The sequence below is a fragment of the Podarcis vaucheri genome (genome assembly GCF_965113315.1).
Source record: "Podarcis vaucheri genome assembly, chromosome: 3".
NCBI lineage: Eukaryota > Metazoa > Chordata > Lepidosauria > Squamata > Lacertidae > Podarcis > Podarcis vaucheri.
In genome coordinates this window covers 2,727,355-2,745,826 of record NC_138761.1, presented here as the reverse complement: position 1 = coordinate 2,745,826, position 18,472 = coordinate 2,727,355, and the positions used below count along the sequence as shown (strand labels likewise).

Here is an 18,472-nt window from a genome sequence, read left to right as displayed (position 1 = left end):
GCCGTTTAGGGCTTTAAAGTTCAGCACCAACACTTTGAATTGTGCTTGGAAATGTACTGGGAGCCAATGTAGGTCTTTCAAGACCAGTGTTATATGGTCTTGGTGGCCACTCCCAGCCACCAGTCTAGCTGCCGCATTCTGGATTAGTTGTAGTTTTCGGGTCACCTTCAAAGGTAGCCCCACAAAAAAAGAAATTAGTGGGGGTTGAGTAAACACCAGAATATAGCCTCATAACCCCAAGTTTCAACTGCCCTGTTTGCTTTGAGGCAGGTCATAGAATCATAGAATCATAGAGTTGGAAGAGACCACAAGGGCCATCGAGTCCAACCCCCTGCCAAGCAGGAAACACCATCAGAGCACTCCTGACATATGGTTGTCAAGCCTCTGCTTAAAGACCTCCAAAGTAGGAGACTCCAACACACTCCTTGGCAGCAAATTCCACTGTCGAACAGCTCTTACTGTCAGGAAGTTCTTCCTAATGTTTAGGTGGAATCTTCTTTCTTGTAGTTTGGATCCATTGCTCCGTGTCCGCTTCTCTGGAGCAGCAGAAAACAACCTTTCTCCCTCCTCTATGTGACATCCTTTTATATATTTGAACATGGCTATCATATCACCCCTTAACCTCCTCTTCTCCAGGCTAAACATGCCCAGCTCCCTTAGCCATTCCTCATAAGGCATCGTTTCCAGGCCTTGGACCATTTTGGTTGCCCTCCTCTGGACACGTTCCAGTTTGTCAGTGTCCTTCTTGAACTGTGGTGCCCAGAACTGGACACAGTACTCCAGGTGAGGTCTGACCAGAGCAGAATACAGTGGCACTATTACTTCCCTTGATCTAGATGCTATACTCCTATTGATGCAGCCCAGAATTGCATTGGCTTTTTTAGCTGCCGCGTCACACTGTTGGCTCATGTCAAGTTTGTGGTCAACCAAGACTCCTAGATCCTTTTCACATGTACTGCTCTCAAGCCAGGTGCCACCCATCTTGTATTTGTGCCTCTCATTTCTCCTCCTTCCACCTGGAGAAGGGATTTCTGTAGTAAGTGGAAACGGCAGAGATGATCTGAAGACAGAACTCAGGTGGGCGTGAGATTCTGGCACCAACTTCTCTTGTTATTCATGCTGTTTTAAATGTGCATTTTATATTTGACTTCACTTAGCAATGGTGGGGTTTTCCCCCAAAATGTTTAAGATTATTTTTTTTTGTTAACTTTGTTTGTGTTAAATATGTATTCTTTAGTTGACTTCCTTTGTAATGTTTTGTTTTGAAATCTCTAAGAGAATATTTTAGTTTTCTGTTAGTTATGTTGCTTTGACTGTACACTCTATTTTTGACTTTCTTCAGATTGTTTCATTGATGTTTTAATGTGCTGTAAACCGCTTTGAGATTTTTCTTGAAAATATAAAGGAGTAAAGAAATGAAATTGATGATGATGATGATGTGGAGAGGCTAAAACGATCCCAGTGATCAGGATACTACATTTACGAGTCAATCTGCTAAGTTTGCAAAATTGATTCTCATGGAATCATAGAATCATGGACTTCTGGATTTGGTAGGGACCCTGAGAATAATCTACTCCAACCCTTTGCAATGCAGCAATCTGTTTTTAATGTGCAATTATTGTGCCCATGTCTATCCAGAGGTCAGTCCTGGGACTGCAGCCACAATTTGCAAATGCAACAAGAAGACTCTCATGACTGACATGTGTAACTTGCAAGGTTCCGTTTCGATTTTTAAAAATGGGGTAAAATAGACCCTCTGCAGGTTTTGCCTGGTTGGGATCCCACTTCTTTTCCTGCGCTTGGCAAAAAGCAACGTTAGAGTTAGAGTTTGTTTTTCTCATTTGTTTTTCAAACTTGGAGCAAAAATCTTTCTCACAGACTCATGGTTGCGTGGCGAGTTCTTGTCCCCCCCCCAGTGGAAATAAAGACTCATGACACAATTATTAAGGTTAATGGGCTAAGTAAGGCCACAGCTTTATTGGTTACAGGTGATGAGTGGTATTGGCTTAGGCATTGGTCCTAACCGACTATATCTGACTTCAGCCCATCCGCTTGAAGTCTGGGAAGGGTTAACCACCAGTAGGGGGAGTCCTGCTGATGCACATCAACTAGGAACTCCCCCAGGGTCACTGCTAGGGGGCATGCCTTAGGCCCTCACCTCCATAGGCTTCAGACAGAGCCACGCCTCCCAGAATCCTTTATCGGACTACCCTTCAATATGTGGGGCAGGTGATGGTGCTACCTCCCCTCTTCCATCTACAGAGCAATACCAATGCCTAACCGCCAATACCCAGAAAGTTGTGACAATTTGCTACAAGGTGGGTGAAAACCAAGTGGCTGGTGCCAATTTGCCAAGTGGAAAAATTCCTACCAGGCCCCTCAATGGCGACCAACCGAGGTCCATAGCAAGGTCAAGGAACGAAAACTTTATAGGGTAGGAGGGTGGGAAACAGAAGCAGCTGGTAGGCGGGAAAAGAGGGAGATCCCCGGCCGCGTCCTGACTTAAATAGGGCAGGCCACGCCCCCAGAGCCAGCTGATTGGCTGGCCAGGAGGTGACGTGGCCGGGGATTCCCCCAATCGCACGGGGGTGCCGTGACGCCCGCAACACCACCTCCTCTGCAGGGCGGAAGTGGCTTTGTTTGTCTAGTCATCCCTTAAGTCATAAATTCATGCAGCGATGGGTTCCTCCACATTTTCTCCGCCTGGGGCTGAGGAGAGTTGAAGTTCAGCAATAACAGGAAGGTCACAGGCTCCCCATAAGTTTTATAGACTTGGCAGAATTTGGGGTGTGGAGACAGGAGAGCCTCCAGGTGTATGAAGGCTGAGGTGTGGGTGCCTGTTGTTCACCATTGAAACCATAGTGTTAACGGAGAAATCCGAGGGCTCCCTTGGACAAAAACAAAGACACCAACCAGGATAACTTGGAGCAAAACAGCAGCCTGTAGGCTTGGCCTTTATTGGATACTGTCGTGACAGGACTCCCACCCGCAACAAGATGAGGCAAAATGGAAGTCCAGAACAAAAGAAGACCCCAACTTTTATTAGTTACTAATCCCCCAAACTACACCCCTAAGACTACATCACAACTACATCACAAAAAGGAGAGGTTGAGGGAATTGTGGAGGTAACCTGAGTGTCCTGTCACCTGGCCGGTTCCTCCTATCCCCCTCCCCATGAAGACCAACTAAGTTAGTTCTTGGTATGAGCTTTCGTGTGCATGCACACTTCTTCAGATACACTGAAACAGAAGTTGCCAGATCCTTCTATATAGTGAGAAGGTGGAGAGGGGTATTACTCAGAAGGGTGGTGGGAATGGGAGATTGACAGGCTCATCTCACCTATCTGCCAATCTGTATCAAACCTTCCCCATTTTGTAGTCCTTCCTTCATGGAGTAAATAAAAGTGGAACGGTGCAGATCTGATGTATGGTTGATTTTCTATCAATTTATAACAGAAGCGTAGCGTATGTCGTGTGTGAGTGTGTGTCGTGTTTGTACAAAGTGAATGATTGGGGGGGGGGTTTCCTGTGACAAAATAGCATGCAATTTCATGAGGAGCGCACCGGATCCTGACTCTTGCGGGCCTGATTTTCCTTCTTTTCTCTCTGAATCTAGGATTCCCCGGCGAAAGAGGACCTATGGGGCAGCGTGGGCAAAAGGGCGACCAGGGAGACCTTGGCCCACGAGGGATGCCTGGGCCACGTGGAGTTGCAGGTACGACGCGCTGTCTCAAAGGGTCCGAATGTCTTCTTTACCTGTATTCAGAGGAATCAGCACAGCAGTGCGTGCCAACATTAGATTCTCAGAAGTGTGGAACTGGAAGGGAACCTAAGGGTCATCTAGTCCCACCCCCTTCAAGGCTAGAATCACAGCTCAAGAATCCGTGGCGGATGGCCATCCAACCTCTGCTTAAAAACCTCCAGGAAAGGAGGTCTACAACATCCTAAGGAAGTCTGTTCCCCTCTCAAACAGCTTTTACCATTAGAAAGTTCTTCTTGATACGCAGTCAGAATCTCCTTTCTTGCAAGCCATGGGTTCGAGCACAATTCAAAGTGTTGGTGCTGACCTTTAAAGCCCTAAATGGCCTCAAAGGCCCAGTAGACCTGAAGGAGCGTCTCCACCCCCATCGTTCAGACCGGACACTGAGGTCCAGCTCTGAGGGCCTTCTGGCGGTTCCCTCACTGCGAGAAGCCAAGTTACAGGGAACCAGGCAGAGGGCCTTCTCGGTAGTGGCACCTGCCCTGTGGAACGCCCTCCCACCAGATGTCAAAGAGAACAACAACTACCAGACTTTTAGTAGACATCTGAAGGCAGCCCTGTTCAGGGAAGCTTTTAATGTTTAAGAGGTTATTGTATTTTAGTGTTCTGTTGGAAGCCGCCCAGAGTGGGAAGGGTATATACAGATGGGAAGGGTATAAACAAATTATTATTATTATTATTATTACCCTCCAGAGCAGGAGAAAACAAGCTTGCTCCATCTTCCACATGACAGCCCTTAAGGTATTTGAAGGTGACTCTCCTATCTCCTCTCAGTGTCCTCTTTCCCAGGCTAAAGGTAAAGGGACCCCTGACCATTAGGTCCAGTCGTGGCCGACTCTGGGGTTGCGGCGCTCATCTCGCTTTATTGGCCGAGGGAGCCGGCGTACAGCTTCCAAGTCATGTGGCCAGCATGACTAAGCCACTTCTGGCGAACCAGAGCAGCGCACGGAAATGCAGTTTACCTTCCCGCCAGATAAATAGGTACCTAGTTATCTACTTGCACTTTGACGTGCTTTCGAACTGCTAGGTTGGCAGGAGCAGGGACCGAGCAACGGGAGCTCACCCCGTCACAGGGATTTGAACCGCCGACCTTCTGATCGTCAACTCCTAGGCTCTGTGGTTTAACCCACAGCACCACCTGAGTCCTCTTTCCCAGGCTAAATATACCCAACTCCTTCAACCGTTCCTCATAAGGCTTAGTTTCCAGACCCTTGATCCTCTTGGTTGTCCTCCTCTGCACACCTTCCAGCTTGTCCACATCCTTTTTCAACTGGGATGCCCAGAACCTTTTCAGGCTAATTGTCACATTTGGATTTTGTGAGGGGCATGCACCCTAGTCCCTCCAGTCACTTCGATTTCCCCTTCCTGGAATGATCTCCCACAGAGAGAGAAAGAGAAAGTGTGCACAGAAAGAGAGATTCCACTTTCCCCATGGTGTCTGGGTAGAATCATAGAATTGTAGAGTTGCAAGGGGAACCCCAAGGTCATCTAGACCAACCCCGTGCCCCGCACGAATCTCAGATTAAGAGTGCTGGGTCAAAGTCAGCTTCCATGGAATTAATTTGACCTTTAAACAACACAGAAATGTTGACAAGTTGGGTTATGTTTAGAGGAAGGCCTTTGTAGGCATCATGGGTCTTCTCCATCAATTTATCTTTTTTTTCTTCAAAAAAAATTATTCATTTTCTAACACAACTAAACAGCACAAACAGAAAAACAAACAATACAAACAAATTCTTGCCTTATCCTTATTTTTTCTAAACATTGTTAGGTGGGCTTCCCCAAGTCCCCCCTATCTGATTTTCATTTTACCTCATCTTTAGCAGTTTACATATATCATAATTTCTATCTAACCAATTTTTTTTATCACGCTTACTTTTACCATAAAAATCTTCACATTTTATCACTTACAAATAATACTGTTTTAAAATACACTACCTTCTACTTCTAACCCTACAGCCTATATACACTTCCAAAGCTATTCTAAGATTTAAATATTAACATATTTTTTTCAAATATTCTTTAAACTTCTTCCAATCTTCTTCCACCGTCTCTTCTCTCTGGTCTCGGAGTCTCCCAGTCAGTTCGGCAAGCTCCATAGAGTCCTCCATCAATTTATCTACTCCGATTTTCACCCACTGTCTCCAGTGGGAATGAGTTCCACAGTCTAACTCTGCTCTGTGCGAAGAAGCCCTTCCTTTAATCTCTTCCAAACCTTCCAAAATCCGTTGAATGGCCACAAATTCTAGAGTGAACCCGCCCCTGTTGATCTCTTTGAAAATGCCGCCTCGCTTAAATTTTTGCTCCCAATTATCAGCCCTGACGAATTTTCTCATCCAAAGAAGCATGAGGACTCACGGCCCTTTGCGTACCAAATGTACGTACCAGAAGTACTGTTTTTGGGGGACAGGAGGCGGGCAGGTGTAGAGGATTCTCTGGTCCTGAATGGGGTAACTGTGCCCCTGAAGGACCAGGTGCGCAGCCTGGGAGTCATTTTGGACTCACAGCTGTCCATGGAGGCACAGGTCAGTTCTGTGTCCAGGGCGGCTGTTTACCAGCTCCATCTGGTACGCAGGATGAGACCCTATCTGCCTGCGGACTGTCTCGCCAGAGTGGTGCATGCTCTGGTTATCTCCCGCTTGGACTACTGCAATGCACTCTACGTGGGGCTACCTTTGAAGGTGACCTGGAAACTACAGCTAATCCAGAATGCGGCAGCTAGACTGGTGACTGGGGGCAGCCTCCGAGACCACATAACACCGGTCTTGAAAGACCTACATTGGCTCCCAGGACGTTTCCGAGCACAATTCAAAGTGTTGGTGCTGACCTTGAAAGCCCTAAATGGCCTCGGTCCAGTATACCTGAAGGAGCGTCTCCACCCCCATCGTTCTGCCCGGACGCTGAGGTCCAGCGCCGAGGGCCTTCTGGCGGTTCCCTCATTGCGAGAAGCAAAGCTACAGGGAACCAGGCAGAGGGCCCTCTTGGTGGTGGCGCCCGCCCTGTGGAACGCCCTTCCAGCAGATGTCAAAGCAATAAACAACTACCTGACATTCAGAAGACATCTTAAGGCAGCCCTGTTCAGGGAAGTTTTTAACGTGTGATATTTTATTGTATTTTTGGTTTCTATGGAAGACGCCCAGAGTGGCTGGGGAGGCCCAGCCAGATGGGCGGGGTATAAATAAATTATTATTATTATTATTATTATTTGCATGCTTTTTTGCATATGCGCCGCAGATATTGCGGGAACCTTCGTTTCCTGCCCCCCTCCCACTTCGCCTAAAAAGCACCCCCCCTCCTGTGCCCCCCAGCCCAAATTCCTGGCTCCTGTTTTGTGTTGGCTTTGAGCCCGGCATGTATGAGTTGCCTTCACGCTGCGCCTCTCGCCATTTGAGTCTCATTAGGCCCCCCTTGCCCCCCAAAGCCCCCTCCTCCTCCAACCTCCCGCACTGCGGCGTTTTGATCCTTGGGCAGCTTGTCTTAATAGTTTAGTGGGATGGGAAACAGCCTTGGTCTGGGGCCTGTCTGTGAGATCTTCCCATAGATACGGGAATAAAAACTATTAGGAAGAGGGGAAGAATCACTTCTCCTTGGGTTGGTGAATTTTAGAGGGGTCCCTTCCCTCTCCCTTTGTGCCTTTTCAGAAGCCTTTGCCAATTGTTCCTGTTGTTTAAATCACACTTTTCTTCCAAGGCGACCTACGTGGTTCTCTTTCCCCTCCCCATTCCATCTTCACAACAACCTTCAAGGTAGGATTCTGCAGAGTTGGGAGAGGCTCAGGAAAGGGCCACCCAAATTATCAAGAAAAGAAAGAAAGGTTGAGACTTTTTATAGAAAAAGCAAGTAAGAGGTGCTGTGATAAGAAGTTTATAAAATTATTCTTAGCCTTGGGTGAAGTGGACAGAGAACAGTTATTATCCTGCTCTCAAAATGCTAGAACTTGTGAACATCCCATAGAGACTGAATGTTGTTAACCTGTGGAACTCACCCCCACAGGATAGCCACTAACTGGGATGGCTTGAAAAGAGGATTTGACAAATTTATGACACACAATGGCTCTGCTCTGCTTCCACATTGAAGACAATGATGCTTCTGAACCCCAGTTGCTGGAAACCCCAGGAAGAAAGTTGTCTCTTGTACTTAAATCCAGCTTGAGGGTTGATGGTCAGGATGTTGGACTAGGTGATCCAAGAGGCTCCTCATATGTCCATATGCAAAAACTTTCTTTGAAAGAAAAGAAAAATAGAAATATAGTGGTACCTCGCAAGACGAATGCCTCACAAGACGAAAAACGCGCAAGACGAAAGAGTTTTCCGTTTTTTGAGTCGTTCCGCAAGACGAATTTCCCTATGGGCTTGCTTTGCAAGACGAAACGTCTTGCGAGTTCTTGCGAGTTTGTTTCCTTTTTCTTAAAGCCGCTAAGCCGTTAATAGCCGTGCTTCGCAAGACGAAAAAACGGCAAGACGAAGAGACTCGCGGAACGGATTAATTTCATCTTGCGAGGCACCACTGTAGAATGCAGCCCTGTAGCACAATCCTGAACATGTGTACTTCGGAATGTGTCCTGATGCATTCGGAAACGGGCTTAGACAAAAATGCTCTCAACGACTGGAGCCATTACTCTCCTCGTTCTTAAATCCTTGTCTTGCCGGGCTGTGCCCGGCTTCCAGAAAAAGGCTTAAACTCTTAAACAGGAATAATAATAATAATAATAATAATAATAATAATAATAATAATAATAATAATAATAATTTATTATTTTAACACCACCCATCTGGCTGGGTCTCCCCAGCCACTCTGTGCAGCTTCCAACAAAGATTAAAAATACATTAAAATGTCACACATTAAAAGCTTCCCTAAACAAGGCTGCCTTCAGATGTCTTTTAAATGTCAGGTAGATGTTTTTCTCTTTGAAATTTGGTGGGAGGGCGTTCCACAGGGCGGGCGCCACTACCAGGAAGGCCCTCTGCCTGGTTCCCTGTAACTTGGCTTCTCGCAGCGAGGGAAGCGCCAGAAGGCCCTTGGTGCTGGACCTCAGTGTCCAGGCAGAACGATGGGGGCGGAGACGCTCCTTCAGGGATACTGGGCTGAGGCCACCAACTTTGATGTCTTTCAAACGGGATCAGAAAAAGTCATGAAGGTGAGGTACCTTCCTCAGTGCTTCTTGTTGACAAATGAACACTTGGTTGTTGTTGTTGTTTAGTCGTGTCCGCCTCTTTGTGACCCCATGGACCAGAGCACGCCAGGCACTCCTGTCTTCCACTGCCTCCCGCAGTTTGGTCAAACTGATGCTGGTAGCTTCCAGAACACTGTCCCACCATCTCGTCCTCTGTCGTCCCCTTCTCCTTGTGCCCTCCATCTTTCCCAACATCAGGGTCTTTTCCAGGGAGTCTTCTCTTCTCATGAGGTGGCCAAAGTCTTGGAGCCTCAGCTTCAGGATCTGTCCTTCAAGTGAGCACTCAGGGCTGATTTCCTTCAGAATGGATCGGTTGGATCTTCTTGCAGTCCACGGGACTCTCAAGAGTCTCCTCCAGCACCAGAATTCAAAAGCATCCATTCTTTGGCGATCAGCCTTCTTTATGGTCCAGCTCTCACTTCCATACATCACTACTGGGAAAACCATAGCTTTAACTATATGGACCTTTTGTTGGCAAGGTGATGTCTTTGCTTTTTAAGATGCTGTCTAGGTTTGTCATTGCTTTTCTCCCAAGAAGCAGGCATCTTTTAATTTCATGACTGCTGTCTGAACATTGATAGTGTTCTCCTCCATGATCTTCAACTTATATATTCCATTCATGAATTACTTCCCATAGAATGCCTTAAAGTGATTTAACAAGGAAAACCATTGCAGCCATTCCAAAAAGCAACATTATTTTAATTATAAAAACAATTTCATATTTGAGGCAGGCATTAAAAAGACGCAATCGTTTTCAACCACAAAAACATGGCAGAAATGTGTTCAGCATCTGGACTTCAGAAGCAGGCTCCGCTATATCCCCGCAGTCATGGCGGTGCTATGATTTACATGGGTTTAAAATGCAAAACTGCACACATAGAAGGTTTGGGGACCACCGATCCGTTTCATATTCCAGTGCACAAGCAGCCTGCTGGTGATGTGTCTTTATCACAGACCAGAGTGCTTGAAAAGTACTCTTAAGTACAATGAATTGGATCACTTTTGAATAAATAAATATTGAAAATCCCAGGAAATGAAAAAGTGAATAGTCTCGAAATTTGAGATGGACATCTAGGATGCCCTTTCACAACCTGGCGCCCTGCAGTTGTTTGCCATAGAATTGTAGAGTTGGAAGGGACCTCCAGGGGTCATCTAGTCCAACCCCCTTCAAGACTAGAATCACAGCTCAAGAATCTATGGCAGATGGCCATCCAACCTCTGCTTAAAAAGCTCCAAGGAAGGAGAGTTCACCACTGCTTGTGGGAGACTGTTCCACTGCTGAAGAATCTCTTACCTTCAGAAAGTACTTCCTGATGTTTAGTCAGAATCACCTTTCTTGCAACTTGAAGCCATGGATTCGAGTCCTACCCTCCAGAGCCGCAGAAAACAAGCTTGCTCTACTTTCCATGTTTGAGATATTTGAAGAAGGCTCTCCTATCTCCTCTCAGTCTCCTTCTTTCCCCAGGCTAAACACCCCCAGCTCCTGCAACTGTCATTAGACACCAGGTGAAAACATTCCTCTTCAGCCAGGCTTTTGGCTGATGAACATCAGGCTGGAGATGCCTGTATTCGAAGCTGGAGCTGTCTGTGTGCAGAGCAAATTCTCTCCCACGGAGCCATCATAGAATCATAGAATCCTAGAGTTGGAAGAGACCACAAGGGCCATCGAGTCCAACCCCCTGCCAAGCAGGAAACACCATCAGAGCACTCCTGACATATGGTTGTCAAGCCTCTGCTTAAAGACCTCCAAAGTAGGAGACTCCACCACACTCCTTGGCAGCAAATTCCACTGTCAAACAGCTCTTACTGTCAGGAAGTTCTTCCTAATGTTTAGGTGGAATCTTCTTTCTTGTAGTTTGGATCCATTGCTCCGTGTCCGCTTCTCCGGAGCAGCAGAAAACAACCTTTCTCCCTCCTCTATGTGACATCCTTTGATATATTTGAACATGGCTATCATATCACCCCTTGACCTCCTCTTCTCCAGGCTAAACATGCCCAGCTCCCTTAGCCGTTCCTCATAAGGCATCATTTCCAGGCCTTTGACCATTTTGGTTGCCCTCCTTTGGACACGTTCCAGTTTGTCAGTGTCCTTCTTGAACTCTGGTGCCCAGAACTGGACACAGTACTCCAGGTGTGGTCTGACCAGAGCAGAATACAGTGGCACTATTACTTCCCTTGATCTAGATGCTATACTCCTATTGATGAGGCCCAGAATTGCATTGGCTTTTTTAGCTGCCGCGTCACACTGTTGGCTCATGTCAAGTTTGTGGTCAACCAAGACTCCTAAATCCTTTTCACATGTACTGCTCTCCTCATCAGGCTTGGCTTCCAGACAATTGGTCATCTTGGTCTCCCTCCTCTGCACACCTTCCAGCTTGTCAACATCCCTCTTAAATTGTGGTGCCCAGAAAACATGTGGTGAATTCAAAACATCTGGAGGGCACCAGCTTGGGGAAGGCTGATCTAGGCAAGGAGGCCATCGCTGCTGCCAAGGCTCCCCCTTCCATTGCCCGTCCAGCATCTCCCTCCTTTTGCCTGGGAAACTCTCTGTGGCCAAGGCGGCTCGATTCCCTTGTTAGGAGGAAAGTTTATCTTGGCTCCTTGGCGCTACCCGTCTCAGTTTGCCTTGGCACGGGGGGCCGGCAGTCGGCGGGGCTCTTTCGTTTCCAGAAAGTTTTATCTCCTTCTCCATCCCCCGAAGACAGATTAGATGGGGAATGGACAGAATGGGGCTCTTTCTAACTTGCTCGGAGGCGCAAGCCAAGGGCGATTTACAAAGAAAGTTCATCTTTCCAAGCGATGGCTGTTTTTGATCACTGCTAACGGCGCAAAAACGCTTATCTGGTTCACACTCACAGGATGTGAGCTAACGCACTAATACTCTCATTTCGAAAGCAAGGAAACCGAAAATGAGAAGACAACAAATCCCCTCTCCACAAAACAAACCAAAATATTTACAAAGAGGAGCTTATGCCTGATGGTTAAGTGAGGAAGTTATGAGCGCGCCAGCATTTTCCACCCAGGAGACACCTGCGCTGGGGGTTGGACTAGATCAGTGGTTCGCAACCTTTTTTTGGCCATGCTCCACCTAAGCATCTCTAAAATCCTGGTCCCCACCCCACCCCGTGACATATACCGTATTTTTGCGTCTATAAGACGCCCTGATGTATAAGACGCCCCCTATTTTGGGGGAGTCAGATTTAAGAAAATGGGGAAAAGATGTACAGTGGTACCTCTGGATGCGAATGGGATGCATTCTGGAGCCCTGTTCGCATCCAGAGCAGAACACAACCCATATCTGCATGTGCACGGGTCACGATCTGCCACTTGTGCACATGCACGTGATGTCATTTTGAGCATCTGCGCATGCGCAAGGGGCGAAACCCAGAAATAACCCGTTCCGTTACTTCCGGGTCGCCGTGAAGCGTAACCTGAAAACGCTCGACCTGAAGCGACTTTAACCCAAGGTATGACTGTATAAGATGCCCCCTATTTTTTGACATTATTTTTTAGGGGGGGAACCTAGTCTTATACACAGGAAAATACGGTGATTCTTATTATTCAAAAAGTATATTTCTATTCACATGGAGGAAGCCAAAAGGCCATTAGCATGACCTAAACAAGCTTCCAAATTGCCACCCCCCTAAAAATCAAATTGCCCCCCTGTCAGGCACATTGGGAACCATGGAACAAGATGAACATTCAGGGAAACTGAACGTTGGAAAGTTCAGGACAGAGAACAGAACATCCTTCAAACAGACAAGAGTTAAACTATGGAACTCCTGACCACAGGAAGTAGTGATGATTACCAACCTTCATGGCTTTAAAAGGGGATGAGATGAATTCATGGGGAACAAGGCTTTCAGTGGCTGCTACACGTCCAGGAGGCTAAGAGGTCAATAATTGTGAGGGTCTGAGGGGTCACTTTTCTTGAGGATTGGCACAACTCTACTCGCAAACCACCTTAGAGAGATGTCTCCAGTTATATTTATGTATGTGAACAGTTTTGCCAAAATAGGAGACTCCCCAATTTATGTCCAGGTGTGAAATATTGGGGGAAATCATGTCTTCCCCTGGCGCTTTTCCAGGACGCGTTGATGAAATCAATTCTCCAATCTCCGTGGTGGATACAGGCGGCCAGCTAGGGAGATGTGAAGAGTTCTTTATCTTAGAGGGATTTAATATTTGTATCCCGCTTTCCCAACAATAAACGTTGAGCTCGAAACAGCACACAATAACCACACGAGCATCCTGGAATGCCCCGGTTTTTGGTCTGGTGCGAGTCAGCTGGCTCCGTGAGAGCTTGGGACCAAAAAACGAATGTCCCTCTTTTGATCAGCGGGATGCTGGAGGGTCTGTAATCCAACAAAATAGCAGAGAAGGCAAGTAGCAAGAAGAAGTTTATCAGTTAGTTAGAGCGTGGTGCCGATAACGCCAAGGTTGCAGGTTCGATCCCTGTATATGACAGCTGCATATTTCTGCATTGTAAAGGGTTGTGTTAGATGATGTTCAGGGTTCCTTCCAAATCTACAATTCTGTGATTCAATGAAAACAATTAATAGATTTCAATTCATAATAACTTATACTTTTGCCATGGTACTTCTGAACTGCATGGAACCTGACTCCAAAACAAGAAAAATGGATTTGCCACGGGCTGCCAAACGCATTCATTTTCAACACTGCGGTGGGTGCAAACCTCATCCGCCACACACAAATTATAGAGGACTTCTGAGTGCAAGCAGGGATGTGCAATTTTGTGCGTGCAACTTTTCCTTCAGCACCTGCAAAACTGACTTTCTCCCTGCCAACACCCACCCCTCCCCAAAAAATCCCTGCCCCTCTCCCTTCTTGGCTTGGCCTTGCGAGAGATTTTGCTGATAAGAAGTCCCGCAGCGTGGAAATGGATGTTGTTCTTAAAAGATGTGTTTCGAATCGGCGCATGAGCCCTTGCGCACCATCCCACCTGCCGGTGTAATGAATGCGTCCAGCTGTTCCATATATTTAATGGCTCTGGCGGGACCCTATCAGGAAATATTGTGCTGGGAATTCTGGCTTAGGGTCTGGGAGCAGCGCCAGGCCAGATGGTCTTCCTTTTTTCCTCAGGCAGAAAGGCGTACCGGGGTAAGGAGTGCCACCTTCCCCTCTTAAAAACAACACACACACCTAAAATCTTTTCTGCACCCCCTTCCTCTTCCTGCCATCCCCAAAAAGGTACCTGGAGACCATCTTCCATCACCATCATGACTCCATCATGATGGAGAGCCAGTGTGGTGTGGTGGTTAAGAGCGATAGACTCATAATCAAAACTGGGTTTGATTCCCCGCTCCTCCACATGCAGCTGCTGGGTGACCTTGGGCCAGTCACACTTCTCTGAAGTCTCTCAGCCCCACTCACCTCACAGAGTGTTTGTGGTGGGGGAGGAAGGGAAAGGAGATTGTGAGCCGCTTTGAGACTCCTTAAAAGGTAAAGGGACCCCTGACCATTAGGTCCAGTCGTGGCCGACTCTGGGGTTGCAGCGTTCATCTCACTTTATTGGCCAAGGGAGCCGGCGTACAGCTTCCGGGTCATGTGGCCAGCAGGACTAAGACTCTTCTGGCAAACCAGAGCACCGCACGGAAACGCCGTTTACCTTCCCGCCAGAGCGGTACCTATTTATCTACTTGCACTTTGACATGCTTTTGAACTGCTAAGTTGACAGGAGCAGGGACTGAGCAACGGGAGCTCACCCCGCCGAAGGGATTTGAACCGCCGAACTTCTGATCGGCAAGTCCTAGGCTCTGTAGTTTAACCCACAGCGCCACCAACGTTCCTTAGGGACTCCTTAGGGGAGTGATAAAATGAGATATCAAGTCCAAACTACTACTACTACTACTACTACTACTACTACTACTACTCTTCTTCTTCTTCTTCTTCTTCGTCTTCTTCTTCTTCTTCTTCTTCTTCTTCTTCTTCTTCTTCTTCTTCCATCATCACCTTAGCAACCAGTGGTCCAAGCATGGTGACCCTTGGCTTAAAGCCATGATCAGATTATAGGGAGAGGGAGATGGGGAGGCTGTTCACTCTTATCTTTGGGGAGAGCTCCTGAGCTACTTTTAAAAAATGCAATGTTTTTGTGCGTTTGTTTTGCCCTGGATTGCGCCACTTGGCACTAAACTGCCAGTCAATCTCATAACAACATCGGGAGAGCCTTTAGCTGGATCAGACCCATGACCTCATCCTGCATCCTGCTTCCTGTTCTTACAGCGGCCAACCAGATGCCACAAAGTGAAACTTGTGAGCAGGATCTGAGCATAAAAGCACCTCTTCCCTCCTGGAGTTTCCAGTAACTGGGATTCAGAATTATTGTTGCCTCCAGCTGTGGAGGCAGAACAGAGCCATCCTGGCTAGAAGACATCAATGCCCCTCTCATCCAATCTTCTTTAAAGCCATCCAAGTTTGTGGCCATCGCTGATTCCTGTGGCAGGGAGTTCTGTAGTTTAACTCTGCTGTGTGCCGAAGGATTTTCCTTATCTGTCCTGGATTGCCCAACATTCAGCTTTGCTGGACGTTCACGATTTCTAGCGTTAGGAGACACAGAGAGAAAACTTTCTTCCTCCACATTCTTCATGTCAGGAATAATTTTATAAACTTCTCCCATGTCTCCTCTTATTTGTCTTTTCCCTAAACTAAAATGCCCTAAACACCGTGGCCTTTCTCCACAGGGGTTTCGCTCCATCGCCTTGATCATTTTCTGCACCTTTTCCAGTTCTTTAAAATCAGGTCCCACCTGGAGTCCTGTGTCCAGTTCTGGACACCACAATTTAAGAAAGTTGTTGACAAGCTGGAAGGTGTACGAAAGAGGGCGACCAAGAGAATCAAGAATCTGTTGATGGCATTTTACCATTGTACTGTGGAGAGAGTGTATTAACTTATGGTCTGTGTGTGTGGTTTGGGAGCTGCACAGCTAGGGGAAAACAATGCTGTCCAGGGTTGTAAAGACTGCGGAGAGAATAATTGGGTGCACTCTTCCCACCTTGGATCAAATCTACGCTTCCAGGTGCCATAAGAAAGCTGCAGAAATAGTGCAGGATAGTGCGCACCCCGGAAATGATCTCTTTCAACTTCTGCCTTCTGGAAGAAGGTCCAGGGTTATAAAGACTAGGACTAGCCACCTGAGAAACAGTTTCTACCCAAATGCGATTTTGGTTTTAAACTCATTGTAAGGAGTCTGTCCCTGCTCCTGCCAACCTAGCAGTTCAAAAGCATGAAGTGCAAGTAGATAAATAGGGCGGGAAGGTAAACGGCGTTTCCGTGCGCTGCTCTGGTTCGCCAGAAGCGGCTTAGTCCTGCTGGCCACATGACCCGGAAGCTGTACGCCGGCTCCCTCGGCCAATAAAGCGAGATGAGTGCCGCAACCCCAGAGTCGTCCATGACTGGACCTAATGGTCAGGTATCAGAGTTTTTAGGGGACTAACCAGGTTGGGATATCTGGGATAGCAGGCTTGTTGGGTTTTGAATGTGTAGATTTTTCTATTTCGTTGTTCTGTATGGGACAATGACAATAAAGATTATCATATTGTATCATATTGATCTGGAAACCAAGCCTTATGAGGAATGGTTGAAGGAGCTGGGAATGTTTAGCCTGGGGAAGAGGAGACTGAGAGGAGATATGAGAGCCATCTTCAAATATCTCAAGGGTTGTCACAGGGAAGATTGAATAAAATTAGGACATGTCCAGTAGGACCTTGGGATTCTATTTTGGGCCCTATACTTTTTCTCCTAGAATTTTAAGACCGCTGAAAAGACTCCTACTTGAAAGAGACTCAAGGTCTGGATGAACCCATCTGGTCAGATCCAGTAAGATACCTTTTAGGCTTTTCGCATGGGATCAGGCCATTCTTGACCCACCGAATCTGGCATATATGTGCAACGACTCTGTCTAAAGCGGCTCGTGAATCCCTGCCAACCACACAAACGCTCAGGCTCAGAAAACATATGTTTTTAATTGGCCGAATGGTTAAAAGGGAACAGCTTGGCTGGGAGCGAAAGAAAATTTGATCTGGCCTTGTTTATTGGGACTTGCTGGTCACCTATCAAGTCGCTGGTTGGCAGGAGGCCACGGAGGAGGGGGCAGGGCGGGGAGGAGCCACAGGCCAAACCATCACAACGCTGCTTGGGCCACCAAAATGCTGGAGAGGGAACCCTTTGACCAGATGCCAGGAAGCTGGAGAACTGGTGCCAGTTTCCATGCCTTGCCTGCGCTCGATGCAAAGTCACTTGGCTATGCCACCCAGAACTGGGAAACGTTTGCCAGCAGGTTATAGAAAGGGGGTGGGGGTGGGCGTCCTATTTATAGGGAGGAAAGAATCCAGAGAGCGAAGGAACATCTGGAGGCAACAGCTGGAAAACATGGAGGCTGGTCCTCCAGGGCGAAGGTAGCACTGGCTCACCAGTCTCGCTCTGCCTGCCATCTCACAACCTGTCCAGGAAGTGGCAGCACATGTCAGCTTCCTCTGCCCCCTGGAGTCTCAGTGTTGCCCTTCTAGGACTCAGCAGGGAGGAGGGCAGGGGAAAAACTGTTAGAATTCATGCTCCATGATTGCAGTCATGGGATTGTTGTCTATCACATGACGGTGTCTGTTTTGACTCCACCGAGTGGGAAGTGACGGAGACAGGATGTTTGTGTTACTGTGTTCCATGAAGTGGGACTATTGTCCTTTGTTCTATTTCTCTTTGCTGTCTGATGCCAGAGAGAGAGGGAGCCATGTTGCAGTGCTCCGTGCGTGTTTATATGTAAATAAAGTAAGGTAAAGGTAAAGGGACCCCTGACCATTAGGTCCAGCCGTGGCCGACTCTGGGGTGGCGGCGCTCATCTCGCTTTACTGGCCGAAGGAGCTGGCGTACAGCTTCTGGGTCGTGTGGCCAGCATGACTAAGCCGCTTCTGGCGAACCAGAGCAGCGCATGGAAACGCCGTTTACCTTCCTGCCAGAGCTGTACCTATTGATCCACTTGCACTTTGACGTAGAATCATAGAATCATAGAATCATAGAGTTGGAAGAGACCACAAGGGCCATCGAGTCCAACCCCCTGCCAAGCAGGAAACACCATCAGAGCACTCCTGACATATGGTTGTCAAGCCTCTGCTTAAAGACCTCCAAAGTAGGAGACTCCACCACACTCCTTGGCAGCAAATTCCACTGTCGAACAGCTCTTACTGTCAGGAAGTTCTTCCTAATGTTTAGGTGGAATCTTCTTCTTGTAGTTTGGATCCATTGCTCCGTGTCCGCTTCTCTGGAGCAGCAGAAAACAACCTTTCTCCCTCCTCTATGTGACATCCTTTTATATATTTGAACATGGCTATCATATCACCCCTTAACCTCCTCTTCTCCAGGCTAAACATGCCCAGCTCCCTTAGCCGTTCCTCATAAGGCATCGTTTCCAGGCCTTTGACCATTTTGGTTGCCCTCCTCTGGACACGTTCCAGTTTGTCAGTGTCCCTCTTGAATTGTGGTGCCCAGAACTGGACACAGTACTCCAGGTGTGGTCTGACCAGAGCAGAA

General features: G+C 47.4%; 1 protein-coding gene across 1 annotated transcript in view; it reads left to right on the top strand.

Moving 5' to 3' along the window:
* SCARA5 (scavenger receptor class A member 5) overlaps positions 1-18,472 on the top strand; it is a gene marked incomplete at its 5' end in the record, with an annotated part of 97,804 nt that overhangs the window by 59,254 nt on the left and 20,078 nt on the right. Inside the window, one exon of the mRNA XM_082217723.1 lies at positions 3,616-3,714. Within this exon, the coding sequence (XP_082073849.1) occupies positions 3,616-3,714 (99 nt within the window). The remainder of the gene's footprint in view (positions 1-3,615; positions 3,715-18,472) is intronic.